At 38.3% G+C, this 18,481-nt stretch overlaps 1 protein-coding gene across 2 annotated transcripts in view; it reads right to left on the minus strand.

The window, feature by feature from the left end:
• The window catches only part of LOC143745614 (uncharacterized), a 53,666-nt gene extending 36,927 nt beyond the window's left edge, over positions 1 to 16,739 (minus strand). For both annotated transcript variants that reach the window (XM_077237747.1, XM_077237746.1), the window contains exons 1-3: positions 16,440 to 16,739; positions 10,437 to 10,610; positions 8,596 to 8,769 (exon numbers count right to left, since the gene is read on the minus strand). In XM_077237747.1, coding sequence (XP_077093862.1) covers positions 8,596 to 8,769; positions 10,437 to 10,610; positions 16,440 to 16,471 — 380 coding nt within the window. In that variant the 5' untranslated portion in view covers positions 16,472 to 16,739. The remainder of the gene's footprint in view (positions 1 to 8,595; positions 8,770 to 10,436; positions 10,611 to 16,439) is intronic.
• Positions 16,740 to 18,481: the final 1,742 nt, after the last annotated feature.

Consider the following 18,481-nt stretch of genomic DNA (forward strand, 5'->3'; position numbering starts at 1 on the left):
CATCTCTGCGAGTCCTAAAGATGCTTTAAAAACCACACACAGTGACCGTGATGTCCATGCGACCTCAGTGGATGAATCAATCACTTCTGGAGTGAAACAATAGGCTAGACAAGAAAAATACTAATAATGTAAATTGTAAACCGTTTAAAACTATTAAAAGTCACTTCCGACCAACTATCATATGTATATGAATTACAAACCACTTGTGTTATATGGACTCACAGAGGTGGATTATTTCCTTAAAAATCTTTGTTTATGTTTATGTGAAGAAAGAAAGTCATATACATCTGGGATGGCATGAAGAGAGTAAATGATGAGAGAATTCTCATTTTTTGGCCGGACTATCCTTGTACCCACCCAGTCACTGCTTTGTTACTTTTACTATAACAGGAACTGTTCAAAGGATCATAGCATCATTTAAAATGTATATGAATTTTAAATATGTATTCTGTATTTGTAATTGAGCATTTTGTATAGCAATGTATATCATGATAATACTGTGCATTACATGTATAGTATGCAGGTAATGTTTTGTGGATTCTGGTCTTTCCTGTCACAACATTATTGCATCCAAGACTTTCACTTTGATACTTGTGTATATGCCGTATTGACAATAAAGAATGTACATTTATTTGAATTCATATTTGTAATTACTTTCATTTAACTGGTTGTATAAATCACAATTGAAACTGTTGATGATTGTTAAAATTTTAATTTTAAATTTTAAATTTTAAATGTTAGAAGATAATATTAACTAAATTAAATAACTAAATAAAATTATCAGCATGATAAAAAAACATTCTTTGTGTGACATATGTAATGAAATGCCCTTTGAGGTCTGTATCATTTGACAACAGGCCACGATTGTAATTTTTATATAGTTTAAATTCCTCTTATGTAAGTGATCATTAATGTTGATGGTGTAAATGCATATGCTGACAATGAGTAATGTGATGGACATGGTTGCCAACCTTGATTACCTGGTTGAAGTGAAACTTTCTTGACGGCTGAATATATCACACACTATGCTAGTATTATTTTTAAATTGTAACAGCTCAACCTAATCAGAGCCTAACATGCAAAAGAATCATCAGGAATAAACAAATATTCTCCGAAAACATTGGACACTATACAATATTTTCAGTATTATACAGTAGGCCTATTTTAATGTACAATTACACCTGAATAGTGAATAGACTCAATAGATTTCTTGCACTCCTAAAAGCTTCTGTCGACAAAGTAGTAGCAGCAGGTAAATACAGATAAAATTAAAAAACAAACATAACTTAATATCAGTAAAATGAAATAGAAAGCTGCGCTTACAGACGCTCATATTCAAACATGTAAACACAACACTGACGTCTTCACTTCCAAGTCACGAAGCTGTCAATCAAAAACTCAGTAGCCAATGAGAACACACTGCTACTAGCCCCGCCCCCACGAGAGATATGTGTCAGAACTGCGAACGAAAACTCAGGGAGCGTAAACGAAAACTTCAGAAGCGTAACTGAAAATTCTGGAAGCGCATTTGTAAGTTAAGATTAGCGAAAGAAATATGAGAAATAGTTAGCAGAACATTCTGTGTATTAAGAACGAAGTAAAAAAATGTGCCCGCGATTTATTCTTTTTCAGTTTCAAAGATATTTTTTTCAGTTTCAATTTATATTTTCATCAGTTTCTTGAAAAGTTACGTTCATTATTATTGGCACAAAAGTAATTCCATAGGAGACGCAGTTAGAGAGAGTGACGGCAGGGAGAAAGCAAGAGATCGCGCGCGCAGGACAGTACTGGCAACATCTGGAGGTTACTGAGGTTTGTCTAAAAAGATTTAGTCGCTAGATTTGTCGCTAGTCGCTTTTTTAAAAAAAATGTCGCTAAAGGGGTCTGAAAAGTCGCTAAAAATAGCGACAAAGGCGCTAAGTTGGCAACACTGGATGCAAACACTCCCGCCGCTACCCACAATCCTCAGAGAGAGAGAGAGAGAGAGGGAGAGAGACCTTTAACACTCCTTAATTTATAATTAAACTGTATAGACATACCTCAACCAATATTTAACCGTAACACATCCTTTACATTTACAGAAAAAGAAAAACCCAAACCTTTGTACAATTTCATTATTTAGATAAAAAAAATTAATTAATTTGTGAATAATTAAATTAATTAATGAATGAATAAATAAATAAATAAAATCTCATACACATCTATTTTCTCAAATGTACACACACAAAAACATTCATAATTTCACATAAATGTAGCAAATTATTAAATAAAATTAATAATTAAAATAATTTAATAAATAATTTAAACTTTTTTTAACAGTCACAAAAACTGATCATAAACTTAATACCAGCTCATTTTCATAATCCACTGCGCACAAAACATAATTCAAAACCCAAATTTCAATAAATCTGTCCAGATTATTCATCAGTTTAAAATATGCAAACTCTGCTAGATTGTAATGACTATAAGAGCCTTTAAAACCCCCTCAGGACATTCTTCCCCTTCTCCTTTCAGTTTCCTCTCCGTGTTAACCATATCACCATCTTTGCTCCTCCTAACACAAAATTAATTAACAAGATATTTTTCCTGTCTGATGCAACATATTTTGGCCCATAAACGAAAAACTTCCCCCAAATCTCTAATCTACCCATCAAGATCTGAAACAATCCTCTTAACCTTAAACCATTTAAAAACAAATGATCTATTGACTCTTCAGTATCACAGACAGGACATTCGTTCCCTACAGTGGGTCAATGTGTGCCACATGTGTGTTTGTAGCTATCGGCCCGTGAACAAGCCTCCACTGGAGATGCGCAGTGTGTTTCTCTATAGGAAGTTTTACAGGACCTCCAGCAGCCTCTAGGGGACGAGTCTGGCCTGAACACATCTGACCACTGTGTCTCTTTGCAATCTTTCAGTACCTTGTAGTGAGACACTTTCACACAAATATTATATAGTGCCTTTTTTAAAACAGTCTCAAAACTGTCCAGCACAAGAGTCCTGTGCCGGTTGCATAAAGCACCTTTAGTTTTTCTCTTAAGTAAGAGACTAAAGTGGTGATTTCCACTTACTAAGGGAATGACTGGTGTTTCATATAATCCCATAAACTGTTCTCTTAGGTAAGGGAAACGTCAAGTGTTTCACGACAGAGATCCAGGTTTTGCTGTTATAAAACTCTGTTGTTGCCACTGACACGCTACTGTATACGCCATCCCAGTAGCAGATTACAGAAAACATGGATAACATGGATAAAGAAATGGATAAGGAAGACAAGAAAAGACTGGAATCTAGGTGTAAAGAAGACGGATTCAGAGGTAATACAAAAATACAAAAACGTACCTGTGGTGGCAAAAAAAGTAAAGAAATAAGTCTTCATAAGAGGGAGTCCAGCAAAACTGGTGAGAAAATGCAGTTTTCCCCATAGTTTCCACCGCACGAGTGTGTTTTGTAGCCGTATCACTGAGAGCTAACGATAACAAAACTGCAGGAGGAGGACCACCGCCACTGAATTAACAGACTCTACTAAAATGGTCAAGACATCCTTGTGGCGACTCTCCTGTTCTGGCTGGCATCCCTGCGGTTTACAGAGTACAGCTGAACCAGAGGAACAGTATAACACCGAGTGAGAGGATATTGTCTTAAAGATCATAAACGATTATCAAGATCATGACGGGCGGAATATATGACAACAAAATAATATGATGATTGGTATTTGTTTCAGGCGTTAGACCTTTCCTGCAGTCAAAGCAGCTTCAACACGACAAAGCCCAGCAGAACGCCAAACCAGAAGCAACCAAGTGAGCTTTTATTGTTTCTTAGATAACTATTATTTTACTCTATTGTTAATTTCACTTAGAACAGACTCAATATTATTTTTAGACTATTTCATAATTTCTCCAAAACACTTGTGAATCTCAGAAAGACGCAAATACTCTCTCCAGTCGCTACAAGAAGTGCTGGATCTGCAGAGAGAGTTTCTACAGCTACAAAACACAAAACTGCAGTTAGAGATCGAAAAACTCAAAAAGCAGAAGGAAAATCAAGACCTTTACAACTTTCTTAACAACAAACTTCTGTAGCTACAGAGTGAACGGAAAATAACAGTCACATCTATTGAAGAATAAATACATTTTATGACACATCTGAAAACTTTTGTATTTATTTGTGCTTATAATAAGAACAAATATATTAACAAAATAATAATAACAACAAAAACACAGATAATACATTAATATATAATATTAACACTAATAAATAGCACTACTAACAAATAACATTACTTTAAATTGCAACTGCTATCCTACATTTTATCATTAACTTTACTACTAATAGCGTATAATACCCTATTTTAATATTAATATTACTACTGCTATTAATACATTTTATTTTAGAACAACACAGACGACAATGATTGTACAAGCCCTTGGAGGCTCAACACACAGTTCATTGTTGAGAGTGAAATCCAACACAATCTCATGAAAGTGTGTATCTATACCACAAATTTAATTGTTCGTATGTTTATTCTTGTTAGATTTTTTTTTTTTTACGGATTATGAACACAAATTAGTCATGACAAACCAAATGAATTGTAATTGTATTAATAACAGCTTGTAGAAAACAAGCTGATGCCAATGTATTTTAGGTTAATGTAAGCAGCTTCTTGCAATACTCTCCTAAATGCGTAATAAACCTCAGTGCAAACATTAGCGCTGTAATGAGCGTATAGCCTACGGTTGTGTTTACTGTCCAGTGACAGCCCATCTTATCTCTACTTTCAGTGGCACAGGAGAGAGTCGGAAGATCATTTGTTGCCCATACGAGTTTATAATAGCATATGTTAACAAGATTTTCAAACGGATAAAGAAAAAAAAATGCCAAAATGTTTTTAAATGTTAAACAGTCTCATATGTCTATTTATTTCTAATACAGGCCTACTATTTATTCATTTATTGTTCTATTTTATTTAACTTTTTTACATTTACCATGAATAATCAAATATTTAACGTAAAACCAGAATTGCACAACAATTTTAAATGTCTACTCATCGAACAAGTCAGAGGGTTTGGATATCGCGTTTTATGCGTTTGCAAATTTGTTATTTCAAATGTTAATAGAAGCGACGCGGTCGGTTGAAAACATCTCAACTTCTCAGAATGCCACAAGCGCACAGCAGGTCATGTGACAAAAACCAACCAATCAGCTTCGGCCTTTCCGTTACAACATGGAAAGCTCGGCCGAACAGCTGATCATACTGTACAGGGCGGGTTTTTATTTCTCATCTCCATAAATATATCTAGTAGTAAAGCTAATGCAAGCGCTAGAAATCAATTAATCCTTTGCTGATACTTCCTCGCCATGTCATGGAGCGCGCGGTTCATGGTTGCATAGCAACGACAGACGCTACGGGAGCGCAAGCGCTTGTGGAAACAAGGAGAAAAGACTGATGAAATTAACATTTGATGGATTGATTGATTGAATATTGTTTATTTTTTTCATGCATGTTGTCTTGATTTTCAAGTGCATGAATGACAGTTTATTTGAAGGAATTTTGAAGTGTAGTTTACAACCTCTAAATACACATTTTGCTTAATAAATTTAGATTTAGTGAAAAGTGCCATTAGTCCAGTATAACTGTAACTCTATCAGAATAATTTACTGTCATTTGTTACGCTGTTTTTAGTCTGTTTTCACTTCTGTATTGTTTCAAAGCAAAGATTTGTCAGATTTCAGTATATAAAACAATTTTATGGCCACAAAGTTTCAAATGCTTCACAGTTTAATACTCTTTCTACTGATACACATAACGAACCGTTAACTAATAGTATTTCTGAATCTTTCTTCAGATGGAGAAACACCAGCCAACAGTTTAAGAGCCACAAGCAATCAAATACATACATAAATGATCTATACAAATTGGCAATATTTGTGTGTTTGAGGTTAAATGCACCCAGTCCATGTGAAAAATATGATAGAAATTCAAAATGTCTGCTTTTTCTACGCGTGTCATCAGCTCTGTGGTGCTGGAGAAATGACCCAGGGAGGCGGGTCTGTGGAGCAGTTTAGCCAATTGCTGATTAAATAAATAAATGTTTGACATAAACTCTAGCCAATCAGCGAGCTCAAATCTAGTCCGCTATGGGCGATTCTTTTAGCATTATGCAGGGAACGCAAATATTTATTTGGTTAACTTAAGAATTAATAACGAGACCGTAATATTGCATCCTATTGTTTTCAATGGCATTTTGGATAAGGGTGTTATACAATCTTCCGAACAGCAGGAGGCGCTGTCTCGAAAAACGAGGGGTCTGAGAATGCGGGACTCTGGGTGGGGGACTGTAAGGCTTCATAATATTGCAATTCGTCAAAACATTCCGCCGAATCCGCCCCCATTGGAGAAAAATCCTGTTCAACGTGCAGGCAGGCGCGCACGTCGCTGTAATCCAAGCTATGATGCATGATACAAACAATGCCTCCAACGAAGTGGTCCAAGTATGGCAAAAAGTACAATAAAGACTGGGAAAAGGATAAACAACTTAAAGACTGGATCAAGTGTTTGGTGATCAGAGTAAAGCGATGTGCAGGTTAATCGGAGATTCGTGCTCACCATGAAGACCTCCTACAACATGTAAGCACAGAAAAACACAAGCGGAATGCCAAACCATTTTCCTCAACACGTCTAACAGACATCGGTTTTTTATTTTTTAAATAATTGTTTTTCCTAATCCGTTTATCCTTTTCTAATAAAGGAGTGGTTTCAGTTTAGTATGTCGCAGGCTCATTTGTTGGTAATAAATAATAATGATAAAGCTGAAACTAAATAATCTAATAATATTGGGCTTGTTTTTGAAGCTCCAGTTGCTTATTTGTCTCGCGAGAGTTGGCAACTCTGTCACAGCCACAACAGGCTAGCGATAAAGGGAAGCGGCGCGAGGCTTCTCTCGGAGCTGGTACTGTACAAAGACCGGCTAGCGGATGCGCTCATGCTAATGCCTTACGGTGCTTTCCATTCTTACTTTTTAAAACAACGGGGACAGATCCAGCATCAGTTACCGGAGTGAGGGATAAGAAGCACTGTCTGAGAAAGTGACTAACGTTAAACAGTTTGAGTTCAATTTCAAATGCAAATGGACATTTTGTGCAATATTTATTTTGTGTGTAAGAATGCCTCAACCTTTTAATATTGGCATTAAATAATTACTGACTTTTTCACAGAGCACTGGTATCCTGCAGTTTGTATTGTGTTTGGGTGGTTTATTAATAATAATATTAATAATAATAATAATGATGATTTTTATAGGCGTATACATATGTATATAGTGCCTTTCCAACACCCAAGGTCGCTTTACAAAGACAGGTTTAGGCAGTGTTTTTCAAACTGGGGAACGTGAGGTGACAGAAGCGGGTAACGTTAGCCTACGAGAACAAAATAACGAAATTTGCCGTTCATTCAAGTCTGCTCCACCTTTAAACAACATTAAAACTTAGCATGTATCTCTAGCAGGTAAAATGCCGTATAGGCTACGCATGGGTGTCGGAAGCAAAAAACAAGTGTGTGGCTCCTCCCCCAGAGAAATGTTACTGGAGTAAATGCCATTTCATGTATTCTGGTGCCTTTTAATTAAACAAGTAAAGTAAACTCCGCTTCACGTCGTGCATTAAATGCACAGCTATCCGTAGATTATCCCGATGATGACCATGGTCATTTGCCAGCATTGACAACTTAAAGCTGTTATTGATGTTTGCAACGCAATATTTGACTGGAAGGGACAACGGGCGCTTATTTTCGTCAGTTGCGGCTCGTTGAGAAATATGATTCAGCAGAAATGGAGTTTAATTTATTAGGGCATTCCTCAAGTGGAATGGATTTGACAGACGGCGCTCTGAAAAGCGAACAGACGTATGCGCTGAATTAGAGACGGTAAAAGTGAGTGGGTCTAATATCATTGGTCATAAAAAGTGGGTGGGTCTTGTCCCACACATATACAATGGTTCCGACGCCCATGAGGCTACGTGACATCCGATCAAATTAAATCTTTTTACAGTCAAAACTGATGATTCACACAAGCAGCAGTTCAACATACGATAGATATTAATATTCAGTTCAACAAACGATAGGTATTAATATTAAGTGATGTTCATTTTAAGCAATGGAAATGTGTATTTAAGGGGGACATATTGTCCTTACTGAAGGACAGACTGCAGAGAGCAGTACGCAGGAGGAGGTTAAAAGCCTCAGTGGTAAAACACTCTAAGAGGACCACTGGGTTAAGCAATACAACAACATCAACATTAAAGCACAATACACACACCAAGGCCAGAGAGTAATACACAGAGTCACTTACAAAGTTGGGTTAAAGATACTAACAAAGAGGGATTCAAACAAACAACATATAATAAGGTAGAATTTACAGACTGAGCTGAAGAGTAATATTCAGAGAAAAACATTGTTTTTAAGAGGTTTTGAAAGAGAGAAGGGTGGATGCTTGACGGATTGAGGAAGAGCCACAACGCTAAAAGACCTGATGATATTTTTCACCAGCCGATACTGCTTAAAATAAACTAAACAGTAATAATGTACAGTATAATGATACTAACTGTAGTTTCTCCAGCTTGAATTGTGGGTTCATCAGTAGATCACTGAGGTTTTTCACTCCTGAGTCTCCTAGATTATTCCAGCTCAGGTTCAGCTCTCTCAGGTGTGATGGGTTTGATTTCAGAGCTGAAGTCAGGATGAGACTCTGTTTCTCTGTAATACTGCAATCACTCAGGCTGAAGACAGAAAGAGAAAATGACTCAGATCAATGATGAACATCTTATTAACCCTTTAAACCCTGAAGGCATTTTTAGTGACACACACAAAAGTAAAGACTCAAAACTCCAAAACTAAATCAGGGAGAGTTAAAAGGTAGATATCATTTGATAGAAAACTGTATATTTTCAGATTGTTTTTTTTTATATTACATTTGGACAATCTCATGCTGAGACACTGCTGATAAAAGACAAAAAAAGTGTGCTCAAGGGAAATTTTACATATCTTTCTTATTTGACATGCCATAACTCAGGAAGGAAATAAAGTATGAAGAAAATATATATTCCCCTACATGTGATCTGCATCTGAATCAAATTTTATGGTGATAGCATAAAGTGATCAAAAGTTACAGCATTTGGAAACAAGCTAGCCTTTTTGTTTAGCCCTTGACACCTGGAAGGCATTATTAAAAATGTTGTTCCTCTGTGAGGAATATCTTGAGTCCAAAATCAACATAATCCATAGTAAAGTTCAGACTCTAAGCTTTGAAATGACACTAATTTTGTGTTGATCAAGGCAGTAGTTTGAACAATATGATTATTAATTTTCCCGTAGCTAGGTGGCGTCGCCAGCGGTTCACTGCGGTTTACAGGGACGACTCAGAACTCGTCAAGAGTTGATCGAAATGGTCAGATGCATTAAAAAGCAGAGTTTCTAAGCTTTGAAGTGATACATATTTTGTGTTATTCCATTCAGTGGTTGCTTAGTAATTTGATTATAATTTTTGTCATGGGGGGTTATAGGGGTTAAAGAGCTACGGCATATAGTCGGTCATTTAGTCTATAGTTCCCATATTCTGCTTGTAATCGTGTCACACTAGTTCTGTTTGCTGGAAACTGAGAGCAGAACAACCTTCATCTGTCATATAACACCAGTTTAACCTACAGCAGAGAGAGAGAGAGAGAGAGAGAGAGAGAGAGAGAGAGAGAGAGAGAGAGAGAGAGGGAAAGAGTGAGAGAGAGAAAGAGTGAGAGAGAGAGAGTGAGAGAGGGAAAGAGTGAGAGAGAGAGAGAGAGAGAGAGAGAGAGAGAGAGAGAGAGAGAGAGAGGGAAAGAGTGAGAGAGAGAGAGAGTTAGAGAGAGTGAAAGAGTGAGAGCGAGAAAGAGTGAGAGAGAGGGAAAGAGTGAGAGAGAGAAAGAGTGAGAGAGAGAGAGAGTGAGAGAGAGGGAAAGAGTGAGAGAGAGTGAGAGAGAGACAGAGAGAGAGAGAGAGAGAGAGAGGGGGAGGGAGAGAGAGAGAGAGATGAGAGATGAGAGATAGAGACAGAGAGAGAGAGAGAGGGAAAGAGTGAGAGAGAGTGAGAGAGAGACAGAGAGAGAGAGAGAGAGGGAGGGAGAGAGAGAGAGAGAGAGAGAGAGAGAGAGAGAGATGAGAGATAGAGACAGAGAGAGAGAGAGAGGGAGAGAGAGAGAGAGAGAGAGAGATGAGAGAGATAGACAGAGAGATGGAGAGAGAGACCTTTAACACTCCTTAATTTATAATTACACTGTATAGACATACCTCAACCAATATTTAACTGTAACACATCCTTTACATTTACAGAAAAAGAAAAACCCAAACCTTTGTACAGTTTCATTATTTAAACTTTAATCACACTGTCACTGCTGTACAATATAATGATACTAACTGTAGTTTCTCCAGCTTGAATTGTGGGTTCATCAGTAGATCACTGAGGTTTTTCACTCCAGAGTCTCCTAGTTTATTCCAGCTCAGGTTCAGCTCTCTCAGGTGTGATGGGTTTGATTTCAGAGCTGAAGTCAGAGCAGAACAACCTTTATCTGTCATATTACACCGGCTTAACCTACAGCAGAGAGAGAGAGAGAGAGAGAGAGAGAGAGAGAGAGGGAGAGAGAGAGAGAGAGAGAGAGAGAGAGAGAGAGAGAGAGAGAGAGATTGAAACCACCTTTATTTACAACATACAGATAAAACCAGTCTGTTACCACTAGCAAACTTCGTTACAAAATCTCAATTACGGGAAAAAAAAGAAAAAAAACACGCAAGAAAAGACACAAAACAGAAACAACAACAAACGGACTTAAAAAGTCAACAGTAAATCATCATTTTCATCAACTCTACATAACACTTCATTTATAGCCCAAGTATTCACGAACATTGGTAAGCACCCAACCAAAGCATAGTATGCATACTCTATCCTGAGCCTTGATGCAACCAAACCCTTGAACATCAGCAAAGGATCTAAAGTATCTTTACCAAGCATCTTATTTTTCCTTGTTTTCCAAATAGTGAGTTTGGCAGTTCCAAACACAAAATTTAGTAAAACCAAAACATGTTTACGACTGGTGACATACTCTGGCCCAAAAATAAACAATTGAGGAGATAATCCTCAACTAAAGCTGATACCCATTGAGATAAAAAATCGAACAAATTACCCAACCGTTCACATTGCACAAAAAGATGAAAAATACTTTGGTTTTCAGAACAAAATAAACAATCCACCTCTACATTTGGATTGAGGTGCATGTCTGTTCGTAGCTATTGCACTGTGTACTATCCTCCATTGTAAATCACCAGTCCGTTTATCAATGGGGCGTTTGTACAGTGACCGCCAGCTACCCCTGGGGGAAATGTCCACTCCGAAAAAATCTGTCCATTTAGATGACTTCACTCCGGACAGAAGACGTATATTGGTCACTTTCACACAAGTCACATACAGACCCTTTTTCCCAGCAGACTCAAAAGTATCCAGCTGAGGAGTTTTAAAAGACAATATAAGATTTTCCTCCTCATGCCATCCCCGTACATCAGCAGCTATCTTCAAGGAAGGAAAATCATAGTCACGTACAGCCATCCACTCTTTAACATGGTTGGAGTTATTAACAAAAAAGGTCTGATCATGATTCAGCTCTCCAAGCACCTCGTCAGTCATTTGTTTCAAATATCGAGCAGATTTTATCCCAGTTCTCTGACTCAGGGTCTCCAAACTAACGCTTAGAATATGTCCAAGTTTTACACATCCAGCAGCTATCAGTCGTGATGACACATTGACAGAGCACAAGTGCCTTGAAGGTAAAAAAGGATTCTGAAACAATGGCTCCTCCATCAGCCACAAACCTGCATGTATTCCAGCAGGTCTTGAGACAGAGAAAACTTTCCAGGCTTCCATCACAGATCTGTAGAATGGAGTCAACTCTGTTAAAGTTTTTTCATTCAGATTCAATAAAAAGAGATGTTTATCAAGTCCCATGTTGCCTGCTTTCCTCAAAAGTGCAACTGCAGTGTTGGACCAAGCAAGATCGCCGTAATACAGCAGTCTCTGAGCAGCTTGCAGACGAAAGGTCATGAGTCTTGATCTGATGTCCACAAGACCTTGCCCCCCTTCTTGCACTGGCAAAAAAAGTACAGCTGATCGGACCCAATGCTGTCCTGACCAAAAAAAATTCACCAGCATCCTTTGAATATCTTGAACTAGTCCGACGGGAGGCTGTAACACAATAAATTTATGCCACAGCGCGGAAGCGACCAAATTATTTGCAACTAAAACTCTCCCCCTATAGGATAGCTGGGGTAGCAACCAGTTCCATTTAGACAATCGGGTGCACACTCTCTCCAAAACTCCCTCCCAATTTTTCTTCTGAAACTCTTCTGATCCCAAAAACACACCAAGCAATTTCAGCCCCGTTCTATTCCAGTTTAAAGTACCTGGTAGTTGTGGGAGATTTTCAAAATGTCTTTGACCTGACCAAAAAGCTTCAGTCTTATCCCAGTTTACTTTAGCTGATGATGCCCCTTCATACAACTCAAGTGCTCTAGACAAAGCTTTTACATCATTATTATCATTAACAAAGACCGTTACATCATCAGCATAAGCGGTAATTTTAGTTCTTAAATCTTGATGCATTGTGGGAATTGATAAACCATTTAAAGTTTTTCTTATATTAAAAAGTAAGGGCTCAATGGCGATACTATACAATTGCCCCGATAGCGGGCAACCCTGTCTGATGCCCCTTGACACCACAATGGGTCGACTTAGGCCACCCCCCACCTTGACCATACAAGAAGCTCCAGTGTACAACAAACGTATCCACTTGATAAAATCCTGACCAAACCCGAATGCAGCAAGTAGATTAAAAATATAATTATGATCGACACAATCAAAAGCTTTCTCTTGGTCTAAAGCAATCAATCCAACCTCTGCATTAAACATTTTACAGATATCCAAGGTATCTCTTACTAAAAACAGGTTATCCATAATGGATCTTTTTGGAATGCAATAGGTTTGGTCTTGATGAATTATCAAATGTAAAAACTCCTTAAGCCTATTTGACAGACATTTAGACAAAATTTTATACTCTGTTGTTAATAAAGCAACAGGTCTCCAGTTCTTTAGCAGAGTCAAGTCTCCCTTTTTAGGCAGTAGGGACAACACAGCACGTTGACATGTGGTAGGTAGAATGCCATCCTTATAGCTTTCGCAGAACACTTCATAAATGTCCATTCCAATGTATTTCCAGAACTGTTTATAAAAATCAGAAGTCAACCCATCGATCCCAGGAGAGCGTCCGGAATTCAACTGTCCAACCGCAATAGTAAGCTCTTGAAAGGTAATTTGTGTGTCCAAAGCAGTCTTAGAACCAGAGTCTATTTGAGGAAGTCCTTGCAGAAGTTGTGCTGCACAACTAGAGTCACAATGCTCAGCTTTGTAGAGTGAAGAATAAAAATCGACAGCATGACGGCGCATTTCTATAATGTCATTTGTACTCTTCCCATCTGGAAGACGTAAACATGTCATCTGCTTAGATTGCGACACTGAGCGTTCTAAATTAAAAAAGAAAGCACTTGGGGCATCCATTTCGGTGACCGATGTAAAGCGTGACCTCACCAAAGCTGCTTTCACCCTCTCATTCAAGTGAACACTTAGCTGTTTCTTTTTCTGTTGCAAGTTGTTGATACAAGCTGGGTCATTTCTTATAATCATTTCTGCCTCTATCGACTCTATATCTCTTTCAAGCACTTGAATTGTTTCTCTTTGAGTAGTTGTAGAATATGCAGTGTATTGTTGACAGCATAATTTTATTTGAGTTTTTCCAACCTCCCACCATTGCTTTAAATTTTCAAAATCATTTTTCTTCCCCTTCCAATGATTCCAAAAAACCTCAAAAAATTGGGAAAACGAAGCATCCCGCAACAGTTTGGCATTAAAATGCCAATAAGAAGATTTTTTTGGAATTTGTACCATATTTACTGAAATAAAAACCAGATGATGGTCAGAGAAAACTACCGGAGAAATAACACAATCAATAATCCTGTTATTAAAATTTTTCGAAGCATAAATTCTGTCTAAGCGAGCAGCACTTACTCTGTTATCAGAAATTTTAACCCACGTATACTGTTTACCTGCTGGATGTTTAACTCTCCACATATCTAAAAGTTCAGCCTCTTTCACCAATCTTGACAAATAATTAGATGAAAGCAAATGAGGCTCCACATTATTACGGTCAACATTGAAACATTCAGTACAATTCCAATCCCCACCCATAATAATGTAACCATCGCTAAAATCTTGTTTTAAGACATTCGCTAACTTTATAAAAAACTGTAATCTCTCATTTCCTACATTCGGTGCATAAACATTTATAAAATAAATTTTCATCCCTTCAATAATAGTTTTTACAAGAAACAAACGACCTTTTACAAATTCTTCAGTTTTTTCAATACTAACTTTTATACCAGGAGAAAAAAGAACAGCAATTCCAGCGCTCAAGTTTGTGCCATGGCTAAGTACATGCTGACCTTTCCACCACATTCTCCACTCAACTTCATTATCCATATCACTATGTGTTTCTTGCAATAGAATGACATGTAACTTTTTGTCTTGCATAATTTCAGACACCAAAACTCGTTTTTGACTATCCCTCCCACCATTAATATTTAATGAACCCACCCTCAAAAGATCCATATATAAGTTTAGGGAGGAGAGAAAAAAGACAACAGCAGAAAAAAACAGAAGAAACAAAGGAGAAAACACCGCGTGATGCATGGCTAAACGTTTACAAAAAAGCTTTCATCCTCTTCTTTTTATCCCCCATTCTACTTTTTCTAATGACTGTAACATGTTTCTTTAAACGAAAACGTTTCTTTTCACTCAGTTGATCAAGACTCACAGTCTTTTGCAGAGCCGCCACTGACCTCTCAAATTTTCCTACATCAGGGAAAAAATCTTTAATGTTGACTTGCTTTCCAAATGTCTCATCCAGGAACCCATTAATTTCCTCTAATGTATACAAAGAGGGGTCCCTGGTAGACATATCTTGAGAATCACCGTCAAGTCCACATACAGACCCTCCCTGGGAATCACATTCATAATCGAGAAGAGAAACATTTTCGTCAGATGCATTGTCATCATCTACTGCACTATCATCGTTACTGAAACACAACTCTCTTTTTCTTGTAGCAGACTCACACCTGCTTGGCCCTGCAATTTCCACACCATCATCTTGCTGCTCATTGGCATTGATATTTTGAACAGTATTTGCAATATTTTCATTTTGCTGACGTTCATTCACATTAGTCACAGCATTCTCATGTACTTCACTGGCGGACGGCGCCGCACCAGAATCGCTCACCTCAGCTGGGCCTGCGTGATCCTCTGGAGCCGCGCGTTCGCGCACCGCCGCATCTCCCTCTCCAGAGACAGTGGGCCTCTGCCTATCCTCTGGTGCGCGCTCTCTGTGTGGGCATACAAACCTTTTGTGCCCTAAATCGCCACAATCGAAGCACCTTAAGCTACCTTTGGTTGCGTACACCATATACGTTTTACCTTCGTCTCGTACTCGGAATGAAACATCCAGCGTGTTTTCAGGGGAGTCTAGAAACATAAACACCTGTCTTCTGAAAGATTTGACGTGTTTCAGAGACGGGTGTTTACAGCCTAACGCAATTGTTTTGAAACCACTAGCAAATTTACCAAAACGTACTAGTTCCCGCTCCAACGCTTCATCCGAAATAAAAGGTGGAACATTCGATACAGTGATTTTAACTGTCGGCGCGTATAACGGGGTAACCTGAACAAAATTATCATTTATAACAAGGCCGTTCTCGATTAAACGATTAACAAGGTTTTGTTCTTTCAAGAACACCACTACAGCTTTATTCATACGAGAAGCGGACACAATATTCTCGTGTCCTACTTCCCCTCCAGCCGAAATAAGCACGTCTTCCACTGTGACGCCATCCTCTGGCACACACCTGAATCCATTGCGCAAGGACAAAGACGGCATCTCTTCATGAGACGCCATCTCTTCCCGCGCAATAACCGCAATAAGTAAAAAACTGGGCCACAACCTTACTTTTAACCATGCAGAAAAAAAAGAACCAAATTCCCCGTAAATAATACTAAGTGAAAACACACCGCTCAGATCTCACTCAACCCTGCCACTCACGACAAACACTCGCACCGGAAGTGTGAGAGAGAGAGAGAGAGAGGGAGAGAGAGAGAGAGACCTTTAACACTCCTTAATTTATAATTACACTGTATAGACATACCTCAACCAATATTTAACTGTAACACATCCTTTACATTTACAAAAAAAGAAAAACCCAAACCTTTGTACAATTTCATTATTTAAACTTTAATCACACTGTCACTGCTGTACAATTTAATGATACTAACTGTAGTTTCTCCAGCTTGAATTGTGGGTTCATCAGTAGATCACTGAGGTTTTTCACTGCAGAGTCTCCTAGATTATTCCAGCTCAGGTCCAGCTCTCTCAGGTGTGATGGGTTTGATTTCAGAGCTAAAGTCAGAGCAGAACAACCTTCATCTGTGATATTACACCAGCTTAACCTACAGCAGAGAGAGAGAGAGAGAGAGAGAGAGAGAGAGAGAGAGAGAGAGAGAGAGAGAGAGATGAGAGAGAGAGATGAGAGAGAGGGAGAGAGAGAGAGAGAGAGAGTTGAGAGAGAGGGAGAGAGAGAGAGAGAGAGAGAGAGATGAGAGAGAGAGAGACCTTTGAACAACTTTAATTACAAAAATTTAAAAACAATCTTCAATCACTTATTTAGCCTACAAAGAAAACAAATAAATAACAACCACCCATAAACCTTTTTACAAGCATTATCAACATAATATTATACATAGATTTGTAAATCACCATTGCAGTCAACCTCGCAAATACAGTTATTTATAGCCCACTTGAACTTGAATTCTTCAGTATTCTCATTCAGTCGATAGTATTCAAATTCTATTCTTAACCTTGACTTCATCAAACCCTCATAAATCAGTACCACATCAGTTTGTCCCATACCACCTATTTTACTTTTACGAGAGAGCCAAACAGCTAACTTTGCTTGTCCGAACATAAAATTGAGTAGATGATAGATCTCCCTCTTACTACGTTTATATTTATGTCCATAGATATACAACTCAAGTGTGAAAAACTCTCCCAATGTCTGACACCAGCCTCCAAGAATTTCAAAGAGAGGCAATAATCTACTACAGTCAGCAAACAAATGAAAAACTGTCTCCTGCTGTTCACAGAAAGGACATCCCATCCCCGCTAGTGGATCAACATGTGCTCTGTATCTGTTTGTAGCTATAATACCATGTACAACGCGCCACTGCAGGTCTCCAGACCTTTTTTCAATGGGGGGCTTGTACATGGTCCTCCAGCTACCTTTCGGGGAAGAGTCTGGTCCAAAAAATTCTGTCCATTTAGTCTCTTTTACATTTTCAAGTGCACGAAGATGAAGAACTTTTAAACACAGCATATAAGTAGCTTTTTTCCCAATGTCTCTGAAACTCCCCAATTGAGGTGTCTTAAGGGATAGAATGCCACCTTCACTTTCTTGCCATAATCCCGTCGCAGCTGTAATATCCAGTTCTGGGAAAGAAAACACAGCATTTTCTTTTTTGCGTAAAAATAAAGAGTCTCTACATTCCACCGGCATGCACTCATAAATATGGTTCAACAGCCTCTGCGCAACTCGGACTGATCTTATGCCAAGCTTGGTAGCCAGAGTCTCTGCAGAAATCCATCCATCTTCAGTCAATAAGTGTCCAATCTTTACAATGTTTGCAGACCATAAAGCATGCCTCACAGAAGTTGATTTTAGAACATCCAAATCAATTTTTGGGTTAAAGATCAAGGGTTCTTCCAGTAACCACTGGCTCTGTTCACCATTTAGATCTCTGCAAACTTTTAAAAGAGTCCACGCTCTCAACATTGACTTGTAAAACGATGACAGACCAGTTAAGTCCAGCTTATTAATGTCCATTAAGAACAGTTGACAATCATAACCCATTTTGCCTGCTCTTCTCAAGAGGCCACGGGCTACCCCACGCCAGCTCACTTCTTCACCATACAGGAGTCTTTGAGCTGTCTGGAGTCTGAAAGCTTTAATTCTAGATCTGATGTCAATGAGTCCTTGACCTCCCTCCGTCCTGGGCAGATAAAGTACTGGTGCTTTTAGCCAGTGACACCCGGACCAAAAAAAATCAACTAGTTTCTTCTGAATGTCCATTATCAGTTCTTCTGGAGGTTCTTATATCATCATTTTATGCCATAAAGTAGCAGCAATAAGATTATTACAGACCAAAACTCTACCCCTATAGGATAAGCGGAGGAGCAACCATTTCCATCGAGACAACCGAGCACATGTTTTCTCCACTAGTCCCTCCCAATTCTTTTTCCTATATTCTTTAGATCCTAAAAA

The sequence above is a fragment of the Siphateles boraxobius genome, unplaced genomic scaffold (genome assembly GCF_051911475.1).
Source record: "Siphateles boraxobius isolate OS27281-9 unplaced genomic scaffold, OSU_SipBor_1 207, whole genome shotgun sequence".
Classification (NCBI taxonomy): Eukaryota; Metazoa; Chordata; class Actinopteri; order Cypriniformes; family Leuciscidae; genus Siphateles; species Siphateles boraxobius.